Source organism: Vicugna pacos, chromosome 22 (genome assembly GCF_048564905.1).
Source record: "Vicugna pacos chromosome 22, VicPac4, whole genome shotgun sequence".
Lineage (NCBI taxonomy): Eukaryota > Metazoa > Chordata > Mammalia > Artiodactyla > Camelidae > Vicugna > Vicugna pacos.
Window position 1 is genome coordinate 23,178,493 of NC_133008.1, and position 27,503 is coordinate 23,205,995.

General features: G+C 38.9%; 3 protein-coding genes across 3 annotated transcripts; 1 reads left to right on the forward strand and 2 right to left on the reverse strand.

Annotated features, from left to right (window-relative positions):
• Positions 1-6,232: 6,232 nt before the first annotated feature.
• Positions 6,233-7,171, forward strand: LOC140688357 (olfactory receptor 10H4-like). The gene has a single exon (XM_072946990.1). The coding sequence runs from the start codon at positions 6,323-6,325 to the stop codon at positions 7,169-7,171; it is 849 nt and encodes a 282-aa protein (XP_072803091.1). The 5' UTR covers positions 6,233-6,322.
• Positions 7,172-9,538: 2,367 nt separating this feature from the next.
• On the reverse strand, positions 9,539-10,565 carry LOC102526520 (olfactory receptor 10H1-like). The gene has a single exon (XM_072946991.1). The coding sequence runs from the start codon at positions 10,558-10,560 to the stop codon at positions 9,583-9,585; it is 978 nt and encodes a 325-aa protein (XP_072803092.1). The 5' UTR covers positions 10,561-10,565; the 3' UTR covers positions 9,539-9,582.
• Positions 10,566-24,316: 13,751 nt separating this feature from the next.
• Positions 24,317-25,252, reverse strand: LOC102533314 (olfactory receptor 1M1-like). Its single transcript, XM_006218338.2, has one exon. It carries the CDS (start codon positions 25,250-25,252, stop codon positions 24,317-24,319), a length of 936 nt encoding a protein of 311 aa, XP_006218400.2.
• Between the last annotated feature and the right edge of the window lie 2,251 nt (positions 25,253-27,503).

Consider the following 27,503-nt stretch of genomic DNA (forward strand, 5'->3'; position numbering starts at 1 on the left):
ACTACTAAGATCCACAAAGTAATTCTCTTTCACTTTCTCATATTAACTTTATGCTTTGTTTCACATTTATGTCTTGAATCCATCTGGATTCCACCTTTGCATGTGGTCTTTGGCAGAAATTCGGATTTACTTTGCTTCATAAAATGAACAGTTTTCCTACCACAAACTGGGAAACAATGCGTCTTTTCCATTATTTGTGCTGCCACCTTTATCACATATTACATTATGAATAATAATGAGATATTTTCTGAGATATCCAGTCAATTTAATGGATGTCTATGCCTGTTCCTGTTTCACATTTTTAAAAATGATTACGACTCTAGAATGTGCCATAATCCCTGGGAAGACAAATCTCTCCTGCTCACAGTAATAATGATAAGATGAGTATCGTTTTGCACTGACTTTATTTTTCAGAGGAAATTTAGGATAGTTACTAAATTTACAGTCCATTCACTGGAGTCGTAAATGCAATTGGACTGATGGTGTTATTTGGGGGAAGAAGTGACACCATTATCATATTAGATCATCCCATCCAGGAAAGTAAACAGCTTCCATGTATTCAGATCATCCTCCACATTTTTATTGTTCGCTAACCTTTTTGTCTTCGGAGGTATTGCATGTTTGTTGTTGAATCCTAGATATTTCATAGCAAAGGTTTTCAAAATATAATATGAGGACCCCTGGGGTTCCCTGATACTCTTTCTGGGGGTCCACCAGGTCCCTACCTTGGCAGTACACGTGAGGATATATTTTTGTCACATGCGTCAAGTAAAACGACATACCGTCACAGGCTGACAGAGAATCAGACACAGCATTAGGTCGTCTACCACCAGGCCAGACGAGGAACGTACTTGCGAAAATGTAGAACAGGACCACTATTATCACTACTTATTATTTGAAAATGTGATTACTTTCCTTAAAATGTCACTATATTAAAATGTAATAGATTTATTGTTGTTCTTTTAGATACACTAATACAAATCCTTTAAAAGATCCTCAGGTTCGATTTCTGAAATGGGAAAGATTGATAGTTCTGATCCCCTTCAAACAAAAGCCCTTTGGGAACTCAGTGTTTTATTGTGAGAGGATCCTAAGAGCAAATGGTTGAGGGCTTTTACTTCATAGTCTGTGTTGTTCTTAAGAGTCTTCGCCTGCTTAACTTCAGTTCTATGTTTTGAGAGATAATTGCTGGCGTAATACCACGAGAAATACTATGTTTTGGGGAAGTCGGTTTGCCTTCCGCAGCTTTGTGCTTTTTTTTGTTCTAACATATTACATCTTGATTCTTTCACCCTTTCTTGGTACCTGACCATGTTTCTTCCCTCCCAACCTTATATAGCTTCTCTCTTTTCCTTTCCTTAGAGCACTGCTCATGGCTTTCAGTTCAATTTTAAAGAACAGCCTAGACAGTAAGTAACCTTGGATTCTTGATCCTAAATAATGCGTCAAAAGTTCCCCATTAGTAAGCTACCTGCTAGTTTTGTAGCACATATTCTTTTTTAAGGTTTTTTTTTTTTAAACTGAAGTATAGTTGATTTACAATGTTGTATTAGTTTCCGGTGTACAGCATAGTGATTCAGTATTTTTACAAATTATACTCCATTCAAGGTTATTGCAAGATAATAGCTGTAACTCCCTGTGCTATACGATACATCTTTGCTGCACATCTATTTTATACATAGTAGTTTGTATCTCTTAATCCCATATCCTGAATTTCCTGTTCCCTATCTTCCTCCCCTTTGGTAACTGCTAGTTGTTTTCTATATCATGAGTCTGCTTCTGTTTTGCATATACACTCTTTTGCACTGTTTTATATTTTCCACATATGCGTGATATCATACAGTATTTATCATTGTCTATTTCACTAGCATAATGTTCTCTAGGTCCGTCCACGTTGCTGCAAATGGCAGAATTCTATTCTTTTTTTATGGCTGAATACTATATATACCACATCTTCTTAAGCCAATCATCCTTCTGCTGATGGGCACTTGGGTTGCTTTCAAATCTTGGTTATTGTAAATAGTACTGCTATGATCACTAAGGTGCATGTATCTTTTCAAATTAGTGTTTTCATTTCTACCAAGTAAGTACTCAGGAGTGGAACTGTTGGATGATATGGTAGCTCTATTTTTAATTTTTCTGAAGAACGTCCACACTGTTTTCCATAGTGGCTGCATCAATTTACATTCCCACCAGCACTGTACAAGTGTTCCCTTTTCTCCACATCATCTCCAACATTTTTCATTTGTAGACTTTTTGATGATAGCCATTCTGACAGGTATGAGGTGGTATCTCACTGTTGTTATGATTTGCATTTGTCTAATAATTAACAGTGTTGAGCATCTTTTCATGTTCCTGTTAGCCATTTGTATGTCTTCTATGGAAAAATAATCTATTCTTGTCTTCTGCACATTTTTGATAGATTGTTTTCTGAAATCGGGTTGTATGAGCTGTTTATATATTTTGGATATTAACTCCTTGTTGGTCATAATCTTTGCAAACATTTTCTCCCATTCCATAGGTTCTCTTTTTGTTTTGTTGAGGTTTCTTTCGCTGTGTAAAAGTTTTTAAGATTAATTAGATCCCATTTATTTCTGCATTTATTTCTTTTGCTTTAAGAGGCAGATCCAAAAAAATATTGCTACAATTTATGTCAGACTGTTCTGCCTGTGCTTTCTTGTAGGAGTTTCATGGTTTTAGGTCTTACATTTAACTCTTTAATCCATCTGGAGTTTATTTTTGAATATATTGTGAGGAAATGTACTAATCTCATTTTTTACATGCAGCTGTCCAGTTTTCCCAGCACCACTTGTTGAAGAGATTGTCTTTTCTCTATTGTATATTCTTGCTTCTTTTGTAGTAGATTAATTGAATATAGGTGTGTGGGTTTATTTCTGGGCTCTCTATTCTGTTCCATTGATCTATGTGTCTGTTTTTGTGCTACTATCTGTAGTATGTATTCTTCACCTAGTTAAGAAAATCCTCTTCCGTAACATGTTGCAAAGAGGCTTTTTTAAAAAGCATAGAAGATGTACATCTATCATATCATTATGTTGTAGGTATAAAACTAAAACAGTATTGCACACCAATGTTTCAAATCATAAATATGACTTGAATTTTAAAAATTGTATTCTTGCCTTAATTGAAATAATTTTATAGTTTTTCTGTTTTAATGTATTCACCTGATGAGTCACATGGTAGATTTTCTGATGCTGAACCATCCTTGTCATTTATGAGAGAAACCAAAACCACTTGCTTATAATATACCATTTTTGAAAAACCATTGGGTTTTAGTAGGTTATGTCTTCTTATGACTTTAAAAATCTGCATGGATAGATGAGATGGTGGGCCTATAATTTTTTTTTACTTATTAACATTTTACCTGGTTTAAAATCAAGATTGCATTAACCCAATGAAATGAAGTGAGCAGATTTCATATGTTTCTTCTGGTTTTTAAGAATAAGTATAAGATACTCATCAACTGTTCCTCAAAAGTTTAAGGCAGATCACCTGTAAACCTACTGGGGCCAAGGATATTGGAAAGGGACAGCATTTCATTAACATTTTTAATTTCTTTAAAATTTACTTGAGTCTCCAGGATTCCTATTTTTTTCTTGCATGAGGTTTGGAATTTTATAGTTTTCTAAGAACTTACTTAATCTACTATTTCAAATTTACCAACTTGTATTTTACTTACAATTTTTATTAATTTAAAAATATCCATTAATTCTGTAGTTATTTCTCAATTTTAATTTTTTGTATTTTCTTATAGGCATTTTCTCTTTGTTTTTATTTTATTAATCTTTTCCAACAACCTGATTTTAGTTTTATTATGCATGACTTCCTTCTTGATAAAGTTTCTTGATAAATGTATTATAAAACGATGTAGATCTTTCATAGTACCATTAGCTTAATATTTGACATTAGATGCTTGAATTATTTAATTATAAGTGTATTAAAAATTTTTTAACAATTTCTATTGAGTTATAGTCATCTTACAATGTTGTGTCAAATTCCAGTGTAGAGCACAATTTTTCAATTACACATGAACATACATATATTCATTGCCACACTTTTTTTCGCTGTGAGCTACCACAAGATCTTGTATATATTTCCCTGTGCTATACAGTATAATCTTGTTTATCTATTCTGCATATGCCTGTTAGTATCTATAAATTTTGGAATCCCAGTCTGTCCCTTCCCACCCCCACCCCCCTTGGCAACCACAAGCTTGTATTCTATGTCTATGAGTTTGTTTCTGTTTTGTATTTATGTTCATTTTTTTTCAGATTCTTATGTTTTACTAATGTAACAAAAGATTATTTAATGCTACATTTAGCTCTTAAACACAAGGGGTTTAAAAAGTTACTCCTCTATCAATTTCTACTTTTAGTACACTATAATTTACATTATATTTATACTTGGAATGGAGAATGTTTTTATGTCCTTATATAAGATCAATTTTTGAAAAAAAAAAGTCCCCTGTAGGCTTAAAAAATGTTTAATCTCTCTTTGCTGTAGAGTCTGAGTATGTCCAATAGCTAATGTCTAAATATTATAAATTGCATTATAATAATTCATAAATTGCCTTTCTAAACTCTGTGAAAATATCTAACTACAAGTTTCATCTACCTATCTAGTATTGATTTATTTCTTTCTACTTATAGCCATTTCATTGAGGTTGTGTTGATTATATATTACTTACTATTCCAGGGTATATTGTTACATAGATTAATGATATGCCAATCATTACAATTTCTTCTGTGCTTAATAAAATATTCTTACTTGTCTCTCGGAGTATGAGTGCATGTGTGTGTTTGTGTAATATTTAATTTCAGTACGCATTTAAACTAAGAATTTTTTTCTTTACAGTCAAAATAACAGATACTTTTTTTAAATTAAAGTATAGTCATTTACAATCTGTCAATTTCTGGTGTGCCACATAGTGTTAGTCACGTATATATACACATATATTTGTTTTCATATTCTTTTCCATTAAAGGTTATGACAAGATATTGAGCCATGCTATACAGAAGAAATTTGTTTTTATAACAAGTTAACATTCAAAATTAATAAATAAGTTAATAATAATCTCATATTGTTCATATCTACTTATTCATACAAACCATATCAAAGTTTTTTTGTACTGCCTTAAAATTAGTTTGCCCTAGTTTATCTAAGTCAGTATCCAAGCTAGTATCCTATATTGCGTCTGGTTGTTATATTCCCTGAAATTCTCCTTATTCTTTCCATCATCCTGGTATCCATGAGACAAGACCAATTGTTCTGCAGCATGTTCCATCTTTGCATTTGTCTGATTGCTTCCTTATGGAGTCATTTAGCTTGCTCTTCCATCCTTTGTAAAATAACCCTTCATTTTGGCAATCAGCTTTAGTGAATGGGCATATCTGCAATCTGATCCTGGCATCCACTTAACATTAATCCATTACTCACTTTAAAGTTTCATTTCATGCTGGTACAAGATATCCTAAGCTTACTTCCTTCCCTAGACCATATTTCCAAAGAAGCCTGATGTTTTTGAGTGACAAATGTTAATGGAGATGTTATATGTCTTCTTTCCTTGCATTTACTTTTGTCTGTTTTCAAGAGTTATGCCTCAGTTTTCACTTGATTTATATTTTCCTGGCATATATTCTTCCACCCTTTTATTTTCAAGCTTTCCATTTAGTTAATTTAGAATAGTAAATATAAATATGAAACAACATCGGAAAAAAGTGTACCACTAAAACAGTATTAAAATAAATATAAATGTGTTAAATCATCAGTTAAAAGACAAAGTCTCTTAGAGGAAAACATTTTTAGAGCCCCAAGATCCACATAAAGTTTTCCTAGAAGAGAACACTATTCAAGAGAATATAACCCTGATCATCTATGTTTGTCTTCAGTGCCTCCAAAAATGGTAAATATTCATTTTTTAGTCACTGTAATTAATAAAAACCCACTAGCCAAACTGTATCTTAAGCATTTAAAATACTGATCTAATTTTATTTTTATCACATTACTGAATGATAAGAACAATTATGATTGACTCCATCTTACTGATGCAGATTGTGATAACTAGATAAGTTTAACAAATAGTTGTAGAGTCTTCTTCTAATAGTTATATAGAGGTCTCCAACTGGCATTTAATCTAGGTTAAAGCCTCTGCTTTAACAACTGCGCCTTCATTCTGTTTCTGATCTTATCAGGTGCAGATTCCACGAACGGTCAGAACTATAGCACAGTGTCTGAGTTTATCCTCGTCAGCTTCTCCAACTTCCCGCCAAGGCTGCTGCCAACTTTCTTCCTGCTGTACCTGCTGATGTACCTGTTCACACTCCTGGGAAACCTGCTCATCATGGCCACCATCTGGAGGGAGCACAGCCTCCACACCCCCATGTACCTCTTCCTGTGTGCCCTCTCCATCTCCGAGATTCTGTTCACTGTTGCTGTCACCCCTCGAATGCTGGTCGACATGCTCTCCACCCACCACTCTATCTCCTTCGTGGCTTGTGCCAGCCAGATGTTCTTCTCCTTCACTTTTGGCTTCACCCACTCTTTCCTGCTCATGATCATGGGCTATGACCGCTACGTGGCCATCTGCCACCCCCTGCGCTACAACGTGCTCATGAGCCCTGGTGGTTGTGCTCGTCTGGTGTCCTGGTCCTGGGCTGGTGGCTCAGTCATGGGGATGATGTTAACGTTGATAGTTTTTCATCTCACCTTCTGTGGGTCTAATGAGATTCACCATTTTGGTTGTCATGTGCTTGCCCTCTTGAAGTTGGCCTGTGGGAAGGAGACATCATCTGTCACCATGGGTGTCATCCTGGTTTGTGTCACAGCCCTGATGGGGTGTTTATTTCTCATCATCCTCTCCTACGTCTTCATCGTGGCTGCCATCTTGAGGATCCCCTCAGCTGAGGGCCGGCACAAGACCTTCTCCACATGTGTATCCCACCTCACCATAGTGATTGTGCACTACGGTTTTGCCTCCATCATCTACCTGAAGCCCAAGGGCCCCCGTTCCATGGACAGTAACACTCTGATGGCCACCACCTATACAGTCTTCACCCCTTTTCTTAGCCCGATCATTTTCAGCCTCAGGAATAAGGAGCTGAAGAATGCCGTGAAGAGAACCTTCCACAGAAAATTCTCTCCTCTAAGCTCCTGATGGCCAGGTTGGTGATGAAGAAATATGAAAGAAAGCCTACAATAATAAACCTGTCTCAAAACTGTTGTAAAGATTCAGGTGTGTGAATCTATCCACACCCCATAGGAGTTTGATGCATACTAGCTATTTCTTTATCCTCAACTTGTTTATCTCTTTTTTGCATACACCTGAACCATCATGAACTCTTGTTTATACCTGGTGTGGCGAACTTCATCTTATTATCTGTGCCTTGAAATTGCTGTCTGTCTATAGGCAAGTGGGGTGCCCCAGATGGATGTGTCTAGGCACTGATGCCCATGGTTCTTTCCGAATAGACAAGCAAGAGTATATTTTATTTCCCTCTTCCCCATATAAGAATAAAAAGAATAACATAAAATATAATAAATACCACCCTAATACTGAGTAGCTTTATGTATGAAACACTGTGTCGAATGTTTTTTAATTATTATCATCTTAGTTGTAATAAATATAAAATAAGGAAAGTATTTGTTTCAAGATAATGGTTTATTATTTACACTTCCTAACTGCCTCTGGAAGGGATAGAACCGAAGCGGGGTTTTCTATGCTGAGTGGAGTTGAGTGAAGGATGTTAGAATGCAAATGGAGAGAGAAAGACTGAAATATAATGAGCTAGTGAGACAGAAATCCTTAAAATTGATCTGTAAAGTAAATTGGATAAAGTAAGAAATCGGGAAACACCTGGGAATGGAAAGTAGAAGGAGGCTGTCTATAATAGGTCTATTTGCATAGGAGGAAGAGGAAAGAGAAGAAATGTAAGGGAGTTAGAAATGGGGCTGGAGAAGGTGAGGGAGTGAAATAGAGAGTGAGTGAGAGAAAGAAAAGATAGCGAGAAAGAGAGAGACAGGAGAGGGAGAGAAAAAAGAAGAGGGATCATCGCTTAAGTAAGAACAAAAAGCATGCTTAAAGGGTGTGTCTAGCTGATTGCAAATCCCTTTCCCCCTCTCCTACACATAACATTAGGTAAAGTGTTACTTTCTCATTATTGTGGCTCACTGTGAAAGAGTTAGTGTGGTTAATTTATTGCTTGTGTGTTTTAATTATGTTCATTTTGTATACAACAGTACTACCATCAACTAGTGTCCAGTAAGTTTTATAAATTGCTATTTTAAAATAAATGGATGAATCCACATTCTGAAACAATATACATTTGTCAAGAAAACTTTTTAATTGAGTTATAACTGACATATACCAATGTGTAACTTTAATATATATAAAATGCTGGTGTGATACATTTATAATTTGCAGTTTGATGACCACTACAGTGTTAGCTAACAGTTAGTATTAGCAACACCTCTATCATGTCACATAACCATCACATCTTTCTTGTGGTCGGAACAATTAAGATCTAGTCTCTTAGCAACTCTGAAGTTTATAACATACTGTTATTGTCTATAGGCTGTGCATCAGAACTCCAGGTCTACTCATCTACTGGTTGATCTACTGGTTAAAAGTTTGTGCCCTTAAAAAAAAATCTCCCCAGTTCCCCCACCCCTCAGTCTCTGGCAACAACCATTGCAATCTGTTTTTATGAGTTTATCTTTCTTTGATCCCACTTTTAAGGGATATCACACCATATTTGTCATTGTCTCGAGTACATGTATTTTCAAAAGATTATAAGCACTATGAAGTGTGATGAACCTTATCCCCCCTCTTACCAAGGGGGAACATTGAATCAGTGTGACCATGGGATACACCTTCATTCTGGATTCTGCACTCATTAGTGAGACCAAAGAATTCACCACTGGCCCATGAGCCAAGTCAGTCTGACACAGCAGGCCATTTCCAAGGTGGGACTTCTTTCCTTGACCTAAGTATAGCGACTTCCCTGTCTCTCTGCAGCTGCTCAAGATTCACACTGAAAATGTGGAGGTTTTCTCAACTTTTTCTGAGGCTGATTATTACAGAGATGAGCAATGCTAGGGTTTATGGTGCTTTGCTCTCCTCCCCTGTAACCTGGGTTAGTCTCCAGCAGCCTTGCCAAACCTGTGTTGTAGCTACCTGGTGCTGCCTAGCACAGGGGGAAGGTCTGGTGTGTTCCATTTCTCTTTGAAGTGTGGGTTTCTGGGATGGGAGGAATCACACCACCCCTGCTTCTGGCAGAAGAAGAACAGATTCCGGCTTTACCGCTACCTGACAAAGTGTCCTGCAACAGATAGGAATCATCGAATCGTATTTTCTCTGAGTGATCGATCGCTTCATACAGCTTTCCACCCTGAGTACAGACATGATGCTGCTTAACCATTGTGGGCACCTTTGGATGTTGCAGACAAGGGTCCTTATAAGCCTTAAAGCATCAGACAGGTATGGTATTACATGTTTACAGGGGGCCATCTTTAATGGTAGCATCTGGTAACCCAGTTTAGCTACGTCCAAGGAATTCCTCCCAGTAATCACATTTTTTCTGGGTAGAGCTTGTTGAGGAAGGTCTTCCTCATGGCATTCGTCAGCTCCTTGCTCCTGAGACTGAAGATGATGGGGCTGAGGAAGGGAGTGAGGACCGTGTAGGTGATGCCCATCAGCGTGTCTCCTTCCAGAGACTGGGGAATCTTGGGCTTGAGGTAGATGACAGAGGCGAAGCCATAGTGCACGACCACCACGGTGAGGTGGGACGCACAGGTGGAGAAGGCCTTGTGCCGGCCCTCAGCAGAGGGGATCCTCAAGATGGTGGCCACAATGAAGGCGTAAGAGAGGAGGATGAGGAGACAGCATCCCAGCAGGGCCATGATACACATCAGGCCCACGCCCTTGGCCACTACCTGTACATCAGTTCCACAGGCCAACTTCAATAGTGGAGGCACATGACAAGCAAAATGCTGGACCTCATTGGGTCCACAGAAGGTGAGCTGGAAAATGGCTGATGTCACCACCAGCCCTATGACTAAGCCTCCAATCCAAGACCAGGCCACCAGACAGGCACAGCCACGGGGACTCATGAGCACGTTGTAGTGCAGGGGGTGGCAGATGGCCACGTAGCGGTCGTAGCCCATGACAGTGAGCAGGAAGGAGTGGGTGAAGCCGAACGTGAAGGAGAAGAACATCTGGTTGGCACAGGCCATGAAGGAGATGGAGCGGTGGGTGGAGAGCAGATCGGCCAGCATGCGCGGGATGATGGCAAAGGTGTAGAGGGTCTCAGAGATGGAGAGGGTGCACAGGAAGAGGTACATGGGGTTGTGGAGGCTGCGCTCACTCCAGATGGTGGCCATGATGAGCAGGTTGCCCAGCAGCGTGAACAGGTACATGAGCAGGAAGAGCAGGAAGAACATCAGCTGGAGGTGGGGGAAGGTGGAGAAGCCGATGAGGATGAATTCAGTCACTGCTGAGAGGTTGGCTCCCTGCATGGAGGCTGTGCCTGAAGTGAGGTGTGACATGGAGAGCTCAGCTCGTGGGTGGAGGACGGCCATCAGCTTCCACCACTGCTGGCCCTGCCCAAAGTGGTGCTCCTGGTAAATGACAGGAGGTTTTGGTAGAGTTCCTATTCTGTGCTTCCTATTAATTAATCCTCTCATAGTGTAGTAGAGGAGGTGTTGTTTTTATCACCCCATTCTGAGTAACCTTAGAATACTCACTGAGAATGTTGTGGTGCAGAGAAGCTAAGCTTTTTGTTTAAGATGAAGCCGTCAAAATGGCAGATCCAAAACCTGAACCCATGGCTGGCTGTCCCCAAAGACTCTATCCTTCATCCCTCTAGGGATTTTGCTTCCAAACATGAAATTGTTCCTTCACTGAGTTTCCAGCTGTTGCTACTCTGCTCCTCTCCTCCCTTCTGATAAATTCTGATCCTCCCAGAGCTTCAGATACCACAAGACATCCCTACCTGGGGTCTACAACACTTTGTAGTGTGCACCTCTAACTTCATATGAATCAAGCAGATTCTTACTCTAGAGTTATCCATGCAAGAAATTAAAGGAAGGACGCTGTGTAGAAATAATGTTCTGGTTATTTTCCAGCTCCCGTGAGGCCCACCTGCCCCTCCTGAGGCAATGCAACGTAGCCATCAGACCAAGGGACATGGGAGTCAGTCCACTGGGTGCAGATCCCTGCTCTGCCCACTGTGTAAACCTGAGCCAGTTTCTTCACCTCTCTGCATCTCCATTTCTCTCTACTTCCCTCAAAGAACTGTTGTGGGAACTAAATGAGCTATTCTTGGACTGTGACTTGGAAAACAGTAGGTGCGGCCTGTGGTAATTAAATCAGTACACTAAGTGAGCAAATGTACATGGTCTGTGCTCAGTCAATAACTTCAATACAATGAGATTTCAACCTCTCTTTATAAATAACTATATTAAGTGATCTTTTTTATTAAGCTATGTCACGTTTAAAAGGCAGTAAACCACTAATCCGTTTTCTGTCTCTATGGATTTTCCTTCTCTGGCATGCCATCTAAGTAGGCACATACATCCTGTGGCCTTTGGTGTCTGACTTCTTTCACTCAGCATGTTTTCAAGGTTCATCCATGTTGTAGCTTATGTCAATATTTCATTCCCTTTCATGGCTGAATGTATTCATTGTGTGGACAGACCACATTTTGTTGATCTATTCACCCATGATGGACATTTAAGTTGTTTCCACTTTTTCCATTTATTGTGAATCATGCTGCTATGATCATTCATGTAGGAGTTTAAGGCGTAGAAGTGATTGCCAGGGGCTGGGGGAAGGAGAGAATGGGGAGAACTGTAATGGGTTTTGGGTCTCCTTTGGTGGTGATGAGAAAATTCTGAAGCTAGATAGAAATAGCGGTTGAATAACATGTGAATGTACTTAATGCCACTGAATTGTATACTATATAATGGCTAAAATGGTAATTTTTATGTTATATTTATTTTACTTCGATAAAAAATAGGGGAAAAGTAGTATATACCATTTTAAGTGGGTTCAGGTCCCGGATCAAACCCTAACCCAGGTTGATAAAGACATGAAGAGAGGCCCAGACAATTTAGTGACTGGAGGCTGCATTCTCCAAACATCACCAATTTCCAGAGTTTCTTGGCCTCTCTTCTTTTGTAGTCATCTACATCTCTCCCTCACTTCTGTGTCAGCACCTGCCTGTAGGTCCCCAGGATGATAGTTTCAATAGCCCCACACAGCCCTGAGACTCTAAGATCCTAGAGGGACAAATCAAAGTCAGAGACTGGAAACAAGCATCTCCAGTAAGAAGCTGTATGGGTAAGAACAGGATCCTGTGGGCTGTGCTCACAATCTTCCAGGCTTTCAAATGTCTAGCACAAGGTTTCTCAATGTTTGGGGTCAGATCATTCTTTGCTATAGGGGGTCGTCCTTTGTACTATAGAGTGTTTAGCAGCATCCCTGGCCTCTACCAGCTGGATGCCAGTTGCCCCTGCTCACTAGTAACAAACAAAAATGTCTCCAGACATTGCCAGTGTCCCCATGGCGGGCAAAGTCATCCCCAACTGAGAACCAATGATCTAGAGAGTACGATTATAATTCCTCAGCTGCTCTACCTGCCCAGATCTCAGTTCGTCCCCTTATCCAATCAATAAACACCTATTTATCTTTAAGACTCAGTGTCGACGTCACCTACTCTGTGCAGCTTTCCTGGACATCTCTTCCCAAAGTACATTTAGTCACGCATTCCTGTGAACTTCCAAAACAACTTCAGAATGAGCTTTAAAGTCCTTGCTCCTAACTTGGTCATGACCATCATTATAATGTGTCAGGCTGGAGATGCAACCATCTCTGGCAGTGGATTATGATTTCTTGATGAGAATAGTTACACTACTGGATACAGCACCTGTGTTTCCTATTAAGTTTGTACCCCAATATTATGAACACTTGCTATGATCCCCATTTTATAGATATGGTAGATGAATCCCACATAGGACACCTTACTTGCCCAAAGGACCATGTCTCTGGAGGTGGGGAGCCTGAATCTGAACCTACATCTGAACATTCCCCAAACCTATCTTTTCCTAACCTCTCTGTTATACTCACCATATTGCTGGCTATTAAGGAATGGCCGTTCCCAGGACCAGGGATTCATTAGCTTCACCATACTGACCATTCACACACTCCCTGCCCATATTAATTAAGATCACACACACAAAAAATCACATCCGGAAGCAAGAAAGAGAGAGGAACTATAAGAAGACAAGAGCTCACCATGTCCTGGGGGAGGTGGCCTAGGACTTCATGTATACCCTCTGGGAAGATGGGGATGTACAATGCAGTTAAGATTGGTGCCTGTTCATTCTGGAAAAAGGCAAAACTATGGAGACAGTAAAAAGATTGGGGTTGTCAGGGACACAGAGGGAGAGAGAGAGAGATGAATAGGTGGAACTCAGGGGATTTTTTAAGGTGCTGAAACTATTCTGTATGATACTATAGTAGTGGATACATGACATTCTGCATTCGTCAAAACTTATAGGATGTACAGCACCAAGAGGGAACCCTAATGTAAACTGTGAGATTTAGTTAATAATAGTGTGTCCAAATTGGTTTCAGGAAGTGTAACACAGTTACCTCTCTAATGCAGGATGTTAATGACAGAGCAAGCTCTGGTCGGGGAGGGAGAGGGTATGTGGAAATCCTCTGCGCCATCTGCTCAATTTTCTGTAAACTTAAAGTTGCTCTAAGAAGTAAAATCTGTTAACTTTTTAAAGTTAAAAAAAAAAGCCTTAGAACCATGGTGGGTGTGGGTTCAGGATGGTAGAGAAGTAGACTGAAACCTCCTGGCACTGATCTACCAGGAGAATACCTAGTGGGTTCCTCTGTAAGTAAACTGAACAGCCTCAGAGAGAGTGTGTGATCTGGCTGTCTGGCACTTAGAGGAAGATACAGTGGGGCCAGCTCCCCACCAAGGAACTAGGGGCAAAGGCTGTCCATGTTCACACATAGCCCTGGAGCAGGGTTTTCCAGCTTCAGCTTTAGGGACTGTGGGGGCTGATAGTTTTTGTGGTTGGGGGCTGTCCTGTGCAGTATAAGATGTTGAGCAGCATCCCTGTTGCCCACTAAATGCCAGTAGCATCTCCCAATTGTGACAATCAAAAGTATCCCCACACATTGTCTCATGTGCCCTGGGGAGCAGAACTGCCCCTGGTTAAGAACCACAAGCGAGGTCTGTGCTGCTGTGCTTGTCTTTCCTGTCTGCCCCCAATCCTGGCTCTGTCTTCTCAGTGAAGCTGTTTAGGTTCCCTCTTTGCATCCTCCCTCCTGTCTCAGCCACCTCCTGATTCCCTTTTCTCTCCCTATTTTCATCCTTGACTCCTTACCATCATTGCACCTGTCCACCCAGGTACTTTCCTGATAGAGCCTTGGGAGTGACTGGAGGCTCTAAATCCTGAATCCTCTTGTCTGTCTCTTTTCTCTGCCTCCCTTCAATCCTTTTACCATTGGATTTTGGCCAGGACACAGAGGGGAGAGAGGTTAAAATTCAGACAGGTGTGCTGGCTAACTTAGAATGGTAGCTCTTCTCTCTCTGCACCTCAGTTTCCTCACCTGTCCTGCAAAGCAATCATCACACTACCTTGAAGCTAGGAAGTGGAGCTTTGCCTACTGCCCCACCCAAAAGACTCAAATTACACAAAGAGTTTTACAAACAGGGTGTCTTCTCCAATTCTCCAGATGCTGGCCCTGAGTCTTTCCTGGTCAAGTGGGAGAAAGGGAAGATGACTCACCTGGGGCTCCAGGCTCTGCACCTAATTCTGCCTCACTCCAACAAGAGGTCCTAATTTGGTATTTCCCTGCTGGTGAAGGCTGTACAGGTGAGGGCTGCAAGGCAAGGAGCCTGCCACCCTGAGCATGCCGGCTGCATGGGGAGTTTACCTGAGCCTGATCTCCATTATTTATGCTGCCTCTGCTCCCTGCCTGCTGCCTTCTCTTGCTGTGGTCCCTCTGCCTCTGGCCCTGATACAGGGATGCTGGGACCCCTGGGGACCCTGCGAGGCATTGGGCAACCTCAGAGAAACTGTCATCACTTTCCCTCCCTCCCTGCCTGCCAGGGGTGAGCCAATTACCTGAGCTTCTCACAGGCTTGAACAGTCTAATGCTTCACAAATTTGGGACTTGGGATCCTGACTGCTGACATCAGCAGGAAAGCAGCCCTGCCTTTGCCCACTGGAGCTGAGGAGGCTGCCTGACTTGCCTCTCAATCTTCATTCTTCCCAGTTCAGATCATTTATCCGATTAAATGTCATTTTAATTTTTTAAAATCAGCACACAGATATGTTTCTTCCTATTAAATAACTGAAATGCTACAAATAAGACTGAAAATCATGCAATGTCTGGGCATGCCATCACAATGATGAATTCGATGGGCGTCCTTGCAGGTGGGGCAAGTGAACAATACAAAGCCATAACATAAGAATACTATTGTGGAGTTTTGTTGGGCTTTTGGTTTTTTGTTTTGGTTTTATTTGTGAGGTGAAATGTTCGGTTTTGTAAGATACCACCAAACTGTCCTCCAAAGTGACTGTACCATTTTGCATTCCCAGCAATGAATGAGAGTTGTTGTTCCACATCCTTGTCAGCATTTAGTGTCGTCATTTGGTGTTAAATAACTTAGCCAAGCTATTCGACCATGAATGAGTGGATTTAAGTTTTTTTTTTACAATGTTTATGTCTCCTTTATTTTTTAAATTTATTTTTATTGAGGTAACATTGATTTCTAACAGTATATAAGTTTCATGTGTGTAACATTATTTCTACGTCTGTGTAACTTACAGTGTGCTTACCACCAAAAATTGTTTCTATCACCATGTTGTTGACCTCTTAACCCAATCTCTTCTATTATCTTTTTAGTCTCTATTCATTTATTTCCGCTCTGATCTGTATTATTTCCTTCCTTCTACTAACATTGGACTTCATTTCCTCTACTTGTTCCTGTACGTGCAATGTTGGATTTTTGGTTTTTTTCCCTTGTTTTTTGAGATAGTCCTGATTGCTGTAAACCTCCCTCTTAGTACTGCTTTTTCTGCATCCCATGGAATTTAATTATGTTGTATTTTCATTTCCTTTTGTCTTCAGGTATTTTTAAGTTCTACCTTGATTTCTTCATTGACCCAATAGTTATTCAGTGGCACGTTGTTCAGTCTCCACAGATTTGTGATTTTTCCAGTTTTCTTCTTGTAGTTGATTTCTAGTTTCATACCACTGTGATCAGAAAAGATGCTTGATATGGTTTCAGTCTTCTTAAATGTATTGATGTTTGTTTTGTCTCCCAACATATGGTCTATCTTTGAGAAAATTCCACGTACCCTTGAGAAGAATGTGTATTTTGCTGCATTTGGATGAAATGTTCTGTACACATCAATGTATCCATCTGGTCTAATATTTCATTTAGGGCTGCTGTTTACTGGTTTACTTTATGTGTATATGATTTATCCATTGATGTAAGTGGGGTGTTAAAGACCCTTAATATTATTGCATTGCTGTCAATTTCTCATTTTAGGTCTGTTAATAATTCCTTTATATAGTTTGTTGCTCCTATGTTAGGTGCATATATATTAATCACTGTTATATCTTCTTAATGAATTATCACCTTTATTATATATATTGTCCATATTTGTCTCTTGTTATCTTTTTTGACTTGACGTCTATTTTGTCTGATATGAGTATGGATCCAACTGCTTTCTTTTGGCTACTGTTTGCTTGGAATATCAGATTCCATCCCTTCACACTTAGCCCATGTTTGTCTTCAGGGCTGAGTTGAGTCTCCAGGAGACAACGTGTAGTTGGGTCTTATTTATTAATCCATCTAACTACTCTGTGCCTTTTGATTGGTGAATTTAATCCATTTATGGTTAGTTTCATTATTGATAGATATGACTTAGTACTACCATTTTATTTTTTGTATTCTGGTTGCTCTGTATCTCCATTATTTCTTTTTCCTTGTGTTTCTGTTTGCCATTTTGGATTGGTGGTTTTCTATGATATTTTTCTCATTTCTTCTTTTTTTATATTTCATGTCTCCTCTAGATTTTGTGCTGTGGTTATCTTGAGATTTGTACGTAACATCTTGTAGATAAAATAGTCCTGTTTCTAATGATAGCATCTTCTGTTCTTTTACCTAGACAGAATCTGACCTTCTCTTCTACACTTTTTGTGTTTTTGTTGTTCAAAATTATCCCTTTTGATGTTGTGAGTTTGTTAACAGAATTGAAGTAGCTATAGTTATTTTTTGCTTTTCCTCCCTTTAACCTTTATGCTGTAATAAGAGTTGTGGTTTTCTGATTTGATTTATCACCTGGCTCAAAGTTTTGTGTACTTTTGCCTTTTTGTTTCTAACAGAAGATCTCCTTTTAGCATTTCTTCTAAGGCAGATCCAGGATTGATGAACGCCCTCAGCTTTTGTTTGTTGTCTGCGGAGTCTTTATTTGTGCTTCAAATCTGAAAAATGACTTTGCTGTATGGAGTATTTTTGGAGGAGTATTTTTTCATTCATATTTTGAGTATGTCATTCCACTCCCTCCTGGACTGCAGAGATTCTACGGCGAAAGCTGCTGATAGCCTAATGAGGGTTCCTTTGTGGGTTACCATCATTTTATCTCTGGCTGACTTTAAAATTTTTTTGTCATTGACTTTTGACAATTTTAATATAGTATGTCCTATAGAAGGTCTTTTTGCATTGAGATAATTAGCTCATTATGAATTAGTGTTCTCTTAGCTTTATGGACTTATATATCCAGTTCCTTTCCCAGGTTTGGGAAGTTCTCAACTATAATTTCTTTAAATAATTTTTTTTGCTCCCTCCTCCCTCTCTTTTCCTTCTGGGATACTCATTATCGTAATGTTGCCCTTACTAAAAGAGTTGGATAGCTCTCATTGAATTTCCTCATTTTTAATAGCTTATTTCTTTTCTCTTTTACTTGTATCATTTCTATGTTTCTATCTTTGAGCTCACTAATTCTCTCTTTATATAGTCTGCTCTATTTCCAAGGCTTTCTAATGCATTTATCATCTTGTTTATTGAGTTCTGCAGCTCCAGAATTTCTGCTTGGTTCTTTTTTAGTTTCAAGCTCTTTGGTAAATTATTTCCCCTGTTTATTAATTTTATTCCTGAGCTCATTGAACTGCCTTTCTTAGTTTTCTTATATCTCTGTGAGTTTCTTCATGACAACTATTTTGAATTTTCTATCATTTAGATCACAATATTCTTTGACTTTAAGTCTGATCTCTGGAGAATTGTCATTGTCCTTTTGCAGTATAGTGTTACTCTGGCTATTCATGATGCTTGGTGAATTGTTCCTCTTCTGGTGCATTTGAAGTAGTCATAGGTTATAAGTTAGAGGACTTATTGTTTGTTTTTAAGTAGGAGGCATTATATCAAAATATTTTCATTTTTCTTACCTAAGCTGCCTCTGGTTGTACTTGAGTTGACACTTTCCACCCTCCAATGACTACATAAGAGGTAAGGCACCATGTGAGGTGAGCTCCATGACTTCCTGCCTTCCTTATCCCTTCTTACGCCTCAGGGGTCATGCTGCTTTGCTTCTGCCAATGCTGCTGTCATCACTGCCTGGTGTACTGGGATGGTGGGCTCTTTCCTTACATTGCGGATCCCCTGAGTTACAGGCTCCACTGCTGCAGGGGTATGAGTGTGGGCAGGGGAGCCACTGGGTCCAGTGTTGTAAGACTCAAGGACTCCACTACTCTGGTTGGGAGGGCAGGGGCAAGAACTGTGGGCACCTTAGCAGCTGGAGGGATGAGGTCCCAGAATCTAATGCCACTGCTGCCCCATTATCTGTGGCCACAGGTGCTGCTCCAGCCAGTAGACTGGAGTTGTGTGCGTAGCCTCCTCTGATGCTGCTGGGTTCTCTGGAGCTGTGGGCTCAGCTTCCATGGCTGGAGGGACAGTATTTCAGACATCAACTCAGCTGATCCCTCTGTTCTGCCTCCTTTATGTGTTCCAGTCCACCCACCTTTAGATGTAAGATGTGTGGAATTCTCCAGAGTCCTGATAATTTGGGCAGGGCACCTTTGTTGTGTTGTGACTATTTTACTGGTTGTAGATTGTAAGACACAAAGGCAGTTTTTCACTCCACCATATTGCTGACATCACCCCAAAAAGTGGATATTTGAACCCCCCATATTATTCTCTTCTCTAGTTTTATCATTCTTTCCTCTTGCTTCTTTTCCATATTTGTATCAGATATTCTTGCCCATGTACTTGTTCATGTGAGTTTTGAACTGTCATTTCACGTTCATATTAACCTTTTTATTAGGCTTTCATCAATTCATGGATTAGGGAGCTTTTTTTTTTTTACATTATTATGTCTTTGGTACCTTTCACTATTTATTTAGAAATTCTTTTATGTCTATCAATAAAATGGTATAGTTTCCCCCTATAAATTTTTTACACACTTCTTACTTGTATTATACCTAAATGCCTCATAAGTTTTGTTGTTTTTGTGAATGGGACTCTTTTCTATTTTTTTATGTTCATGAGTTTAATTATATAGAGAAGTTATATTTTTAGTTGATTCTCAAATCTTTCCTAGATAATCTTTATTGGCAAATATTGACAATATCATCTCTTCCTGTCTAATCCTTATACCTCTTTTTTTGTTTTGTTTTGTTTTCTTAGTGCATTGTCTAGGTCGTCCAACACAATGCAGAAGAGAAGTAACGAGAGTGGGTGTTCTTTTTTTTAATGAGATATAATTGATATACAACACACACACACACACACACACACACACACATATATATATATATCACATATAGATGTGATTTGATATATGCTTATATTAAGAGTGGGTGTTCTTAACCATTCTTGTTGTTAATGACTATGTTTTTGAGCCAAGCCTTGAAGATGGCTTGAGGAGGCAGTGGTAGGATTGGAAACCTGAATGTGTTCTGGTAGACGAGGGACATGGGGTAGGAGGAGGGCAAAGATCAAAGAGGAACAGGGAAGTTTGTCAAGGCAAGCTTAAGAAACTGTGAATGTTGGCCTAAGGAGCAATGGCTTTCTCCTGTAGTCTGGGAGAGTCATCCTAGTGTTTTAATCCTAGGGGTGACATATTCAGGTGTCCTGAAAGAGGATGGATTAGAAGGAGATGGCTAGTGACATGCTTGGAAAGGGTCAAAACCCTTCACAAGAGCCAATGGTTAAATCTTCCGGAATTTTGCAAGCTGGCTGTTAAATATGGCTGCTATTAAAAGTAAATTATATAACATAAATTTAAATATATTAGGACAATCTAGTACTGAGCCCCATCTTCTTAATTATGTTTTTTCTCACTGTCAAGAAGACTAATGTGATGTTCTTAGCACTGAAACCAGTGGATGACAGGTCTTATAAAAAATACAAATTACAAGGAGATTGATTCTTTTTTTTAACATTTTTTATTGATTTATAATCATTTTACAATGTTGTGTCAAATTCCAGTGTTCAGCACAATTTTTCAGTCATTCATGGACATATACACACTCATTGTCACATTTTTTTCTCTGTGAGTTATCATAACATTTTGTGTATATTTCCCTGTGCTATACAGTGGTGGAGGGTGGGAAGGGATAGACTGGGATTTTAAAATTGTAGAATAGAGGTTGATTCTTCTATCTGAAATTCTCAGAAGTTTTTAGAGACAAATAATTTGCTTAAAGATTCAGCAAGTCAGAAAGTAATACATTCTAGAAACTAAACTCTAGAAAGATAACAAGTGATCAGCATCCATCTCTTTCTGATTATTTTATTTCTATTTTAAAGATGAAACAGGTGAGGAAGTAATAAAACCTAGAACCTAAAAATAATAAGGCTCAAAATCTATCACCTCAATTATTTTATTATGTTTTACTATTATCTGTATTCTTGAGGGTCTTCACAAGTATTATGTATGTATATTGTGGAAATAGTATATAATGTTGTGCTGCCACACGTGCTTTAGGTACTTCAGCCACAGAGAGTGTATCTACAACACAGAAATTGGCAGGTGCTAGCATACCAATGGAGGTGAGCCTAGAGGCAGGACAAGCTCACTGAGAGAGACTTGGAAATAGAGACAAGGAACATCATTACCTTGGAGAGATCTAGATGGTAAGTAGGACAGAATTTGGTCACCAAAGTTCAGTTCTGGCTAATCATTTATTTTCCAAAGTCCAGTAAGACAATAAAACAAAATATCTACAGATGAGGTTGAACTTGTAGAAAGAACTACCTCAAAAAAAAAAAGTACAATCTCTTGAGTGAAAGGCAGGCTCAAGGGTGAACAGTACAACATAGGGAATAGAGCCAATGTTTTGTAATAACTGTAAATGGGGGGAAATAACAAAAACAGGTAAGTTTTTTGTAGCAAAAGTTACACTCAGTGAGTTTGGGCTTTATTATTTTTCTCTAAGTCCTCTCTGTAAAAGTAAATACTTTACATCTCTGCTGGGCACAGAGGTAGGCATTAATTCTCAGAAGCACCACACAATCTTTGTTTTCACAGTGTTAATGTTTTCTTCCGTCCAGAGTTCTGCTACAGCTCATGAATTATCAAAACCTCAAATTCTGGGAGCTTTTTCAGTGCCTTGCATTTCCGTTGAAAGAAAAAAGTGTTGAAAACATTTTAAAATAACTTTGCAACTCTTGTGTTTTCTTTTTTTTTGGAAAAAGATTGTTAAGGACGGTCTTTACCTTCTTGAACATGTGGTGTCTAGCTTTTCTGAGACACAGAAGTCTGATTCATCCATTGCTTACTACGTACTGAGTCCTTTCATAAGTGATTCATGTTATTTATACTTAATGTAATTCTCACAACCACCTGAGGTGACTGGACCATCACTAAATCCAGGTTACAGGTCAGAAAGCAGTATCCCTGAGACGTGAGGTTAGCTGACTTGCAACAACAGGCTAGAAGACTGAGTAGCTTTCCCTTTATAAAGAAGAAAACGCACAATCAAACGGAAAGGAGTATAGATAAGAAACACTCAGCCTACTCATGGGCAAAGGGAGAATTTGAACCAAAGTTTGTCATATTTTAAGTCCAGAGCCCCCAAAACCATCATGACATTCCAGGCTTCCTCCTCTTGATTCAGCAAGGCAATCTGTTTAATCCAGTACCCCGCATTCCTCAGTTATTTGAGGCGAATTTTGCCACATCTGAGCACAGCAATACTATTATTTACTTAGTAGATTTCTGTCGACTAAATGTTTTATAAGCCTGCAATGTTTTTAACTATAAGTGAGGAGATTTACCATAAATAGAAAACCAAAACCACTTGACATAGAAAAATAAGCCAGCCAGAGCTTGTTTTCCATTTTCCCACCTGAACCCCAGCTGAAAAAGTAGAGTACAAAGGGAACATCATATATTTTTTAAAAAAGAATTCTTGTCACTAGGGGGAAAAAAGAGAGAATATCAAGAAAATGAAAGAACATTGTTTAAATTTTAGCAAGTGATTGTTGGCTGCTGAAGTCTTCAAGCCCAAGACCCCTCTTCTTGTTTTTTAAGGGGGTGTTATGTGAGAAGTGTTAAAGACGTAGTAGCATGGAACCAGAATGTCCTCGGGATATAATCAGAAAGATGGAAAGAATTAAAAAAGGGAATAGTGGGGGTTTTTTGGTGTTATTTAATGTTGTGCCCTTCTTTCAATTTCAAGTAATATTCAACAAGGAAGCCAACAAGGAAAAGGATGATCTCTTCAACTAATAGTGTTTGGAAAACTGGAAAAACACATGAGGAACAATGAAACTGAACCCCTACCTATCTCATAAGACTCACAAAAATTAATTCAAAATGGGTCAAAGTCTTAAACATAAGACTGATATCATAATCCTCCTAGAAGAAAACTTAGGGAAGAAGCTCCTTGACATTGGTATTGACAATCATTTGTTGGATATGACACCAAAAGCACAAACAACAAAAGCAAAAATCAGCAACTGAAAACTACATCAAATTCAAAAGCTTCTGCACAGCAAAAAACAAAAACAAAACAAAAAAATCACCAAAATGAAAAGCCACCCTCAGAGTGGGAGAAAAATTTTGCAACTATGAGATAAGGGGTTAATAGCCAAAATATATAAGGAACTTATACTACTCAATAATAAAAAAAAACCCCAACAATCCAATTTAAAAATAGGCAGAAGTAGACATTTTTCCAAAGAGAACATCAAAATAAGCAATAAGCACATGAAAAGATGCTCCGTATCACTAATGATCAGAGAAACAAAAAATCAAAACCACAATGAGTTATCACTTCACATCTGTTAGAATGGCTATCATCAAGAACAAGAGACAACAGATATTGGCAAGAATGTGGTGTAAGGGACCCTTACACTGTCGACAGGAATGTAAACTGGTCCAACTGCTATAGAAAGCAATATAGAGGTTCCTCAAAAAATTGTAAATAGGTCTACCACACAATCTAACAATTCCACTTCTGGGCATATACCCAAAGGAAATGAAAATAGGATTTCAAAGATGCATATACATGCCAATGTTTATTGCAACATTATTCACAGTAGCCAAGATATAGAAACAACCTAAATGCCCATGAATGGATGAGTGGATTAAAAAGATATTTTATATATATATTATATATATATACACACACACAAACACACACACAATATAATATTATTCCATCATAAGAAAGGAGGATCCTGCCATTTGTGACAAATGGATAGCCTTGAGTACATTTTTGCTAAGTGAGATAAGTCAGAAAGAGAAAGACAAGTACCATGTGATATCACTTATATGTGGAATCTAAAAAAATCAAACTGGTAAAAAAAAAAGATAGTTACCAGGGGGTTTGGAAATGGGGTGATAAGATTGATGTTGTTTAGGGCTACAAACTTGCAACAAGTAGTAAATAAGCCACAGCAATCTAGTGGACAGTATAATTAATATAGACAACAATATCGCACCACAATCCTCAAACTTGCTAAAATACTAATACTTACTCCAACAACTAAAAAAAAAGCATCAGTGTGATAGAGATGCTAAATATCGCTACATATTTAGTGATATGTAATCATGAAATCATACTACAATATATAAATGTATTGAATTAATGCTTTGTACACCTTTAAGTTACACAAGGTTATATGTCAAATCTATTTGATTTAAAAAAAGCACTTAATAACAGTTTTGTTTCTACCTTTAAAAGAAAAAAAAAACCCACTGTGAGTTCTAACATTGGGAAGCATTAGTTTCTTTCAAAATCAATTGTGTCTAAGAAGAGTCTTCAAAGAGGCTTAGCAAAGTGATTCCTACGGAGAAGTCTCCCGAGGGCACCCTTCAGATCTCGGTTCCGCAGGCTGTAGATGAAGGGGTTCAGCATGGGGGTGACCATGGTGTACATCACTGTGGCAGCCATGTCCTTCTGAGTGGTTTGTGTGGATGCAGGGTTGAAGTAGACTCCAATGATAGTCCCATAGAACAGAGAGACAACACAAAGGTGAGAGCCACAGGTGGAGAATGCTTTCCACCTGCCCTGGGCAGAGGGCAACTTCCACACAGCCACAGCAATAGGTGTGTAAGAGGCCATGATGTACACAAAAGGGATAAGAACCACTGAGCCCCCAAGGACCAACACCAGCATCTCATTGACTTGAGTATCTGAGCAGGAGAGCTTGATCAAGGCATTGAGGTCACAGAAGAAGTGTGGGATCCTATTGGTGCAAAAGGACAAGTGGATCATCAGGATAGTGTGGACCATGGAGACGAGGTTGGCTGAGATCCAGGGTATCAGCACCAGCGAGGCACACCAAAGGATGCTCATGATTGTCACATAGTGCAGTGGGCAGCAGATGGCCAGGTAGCAGTCATAAGCCATGGCTGAGAGAAGGATGCTGTCAGCTGCCCCAAAGGCGATGAAGAAATACATCTGAGCCAGGCAAGCTGAGAAGGAGATGGTGGTGTTCTCGCACATGTGGTTTACCAGCATCTTGGGGATGGTGGTGGATGTAAAGCAGATGTCGAGAAGAGACAAGTTGCTGAGCAAGAAGTACATGGGGCTGTGGAGGTGAGGGTCCCTGACGATGGCTAGGATGGTGAGCAGATTCCCCATGCACCCAATTAGATACAGGCCGAAGGATAAACCAAAGAATATCTGCCTGTGCAGTGGTTGCTCAGAGAGGCCGAGAAGGATGAATTCAGAGACTTGGGTGTGATTGCCCATGGCCAGGCAGTTCTAAGGGCAGAAATAGGGGCATCAACAGTGGGTGGATTCCTGGGGTGAAAACAAGTCACCTCATTGCTTTTTCACACCCATCTTTCAAGCTGCTTCTCACTTAATCTCTGTGAACCATAGTTTTCTCATTTGTTACATGAAATTAATCATTCTAACCTCTTAGGATCATTATAATGATTAAGTGGGAAAAATTTGTATAAGGGGCTTAAATCTATGCTCAACATGTAATATGGACAACTGTTTCTATTAGTGGGAATTCTTAGTGATGCTATCAAAATAAAGAATGATGTGTTAATTAGCTTGATTATTGCAATTACTTCACAGCATACACATATATCAAAACATCAGTTGTATACCTTCATTATGTACATTTTTTCTCTGTCAATTATACTTCCTTAAGGCTAAGGGAAAAAGAAATAAACCCCCCAAAACAGCCTAAACATTTCTAGGATTTGACTTTTTTTTTTTTACATTTTTATTGATTCATAATCATTTTACAGTGTTGTGTCAAATTCCAGTGTTCAGTACAATTTTTCAGTCATACATGGACATATACACACTCATTGTCACATTTTTTTCTCTGTGATTTATCATAACATTTTGTGTATATTTCCCTGTGCTATACAGTGTAATCTTGTTTATCTGTTCTACAATTTTGAAATCCCAGTCTATCCCTTCCCACCCTCTACCCCGCCCCCCACCCCGGTAACCACAAGTCTGTATTCTCTGTCCATGAGTCCATTTCTGTCCTGTATTTATGCTTTGTTTTTGTTTGTTTGTTTGTTTCTGTTTTTTAGATTCCACATATGAGCGATCTCATATGGTATTTTTCTTTCTCTTTCTGGCTTACTTCACTTAGAATGACATTCTCTAGGAGCATCCATGTTGCTGCAAATGGCATTATGTTGTCGGTTTTTATGGCTGAGTAGTATTCCATTGTATAAATATACCACACCTTCTTTATCCAGTCACCTGTTGATGGACATTTAGGTTGTTTCCATGTTTTGGCTATTGTAAATAGTGCTGCTATGAACATTGGGGTGCAGGTGTCATCCTGAAGTAGATTTCCTTCTGGGTACAAGCCCAGGAGTGGGATTCCTGGGTCATATGGTAAGTCTATTCCTAGTCTTTTGAGGAATCTCCACACTGTTTTCCATAGTGGCTGCACCAAACTGCATTCCCACCAGCAGTGTAGGAGGGTTCCCCTTTCTCCACAGCCTCTCCAGCATTTGTCATTTTTGGATTTTTGAATGACGGCCATTCTGACTGGTGTGAGGTGATACCTCATTGTAGTTTTGATTTGCATTTCTCTGATAATTAGTGATATTGAACATTTTTTCATGTGCTTTTTGATCATTTGTATGTCTTCCTTGGCGAATTGCTTGTTTAGGTCTTCTGCCCATTTTTGGATTGGGTTGTTTATTTTTTTCTTATTGAGTCGTATGAGCTGCTTATATATTTTGGAGATCAAGCCTTTGTCGGTTTCACTTGCAAAAATTTTCTCCCATTCCGTAGGTTTTCTTCTTGTTTTATTTCTGGTTTCCTTTGCTCTGCAGAAGCTTGTAAGTTTCATTAGGTCCCATTTGTTTATTCTTGCTTTTATTTCTTCTAGGAGAAAATTTTTGAAATGTATGTCAGATAATGTTTTGCCTATGTTTTCCTCTAGGAGGTTTATTGTATCTTGTCTTATGTTTAAGTCTTTAATCCATTTTGAGTTGATTTTTGTATATGGTGTAAGGGTGTGTTCTAGCTTCATTGTTTTACATGCTGCTGTCCAGTTTTCCCAACACCATTTGCTGAAGAGACTGTCTTTATTCCATTGTATATTCTTGCCTCCTTTGTCAAAGATGAGTTGACCAAAAGTTTGTGGGTTCATTTCTGGGCTCTCTATTCTGTTCCATTGGTCTATATGTCTGTTTTGGTACCAATACCATGCTGTCTTGATGACTGTAGCTCTATAGTATTGTCTGAAGTCTGGGAGAGTTATTCCTCCAGCCTCATTCTTTCTCTTCAGTAATGCTTTAGCAATTCTAGGTCTTTGATGGTTCCATATAAATTTTATTATGATTTGTTCTAGTTCTGTGAAATATGTCCTGGGTAATTGGATAGGGATTGCATTAAATCTGTAGATTGCCTTGGGCAGTGTGACCATTTTAACAATATTGATTCTTCCAATCCAAGAGCATGGAATATCTTTCCATTTTTTAAAGTCTTCTTTAATTTCCTTCATCAATGGTTT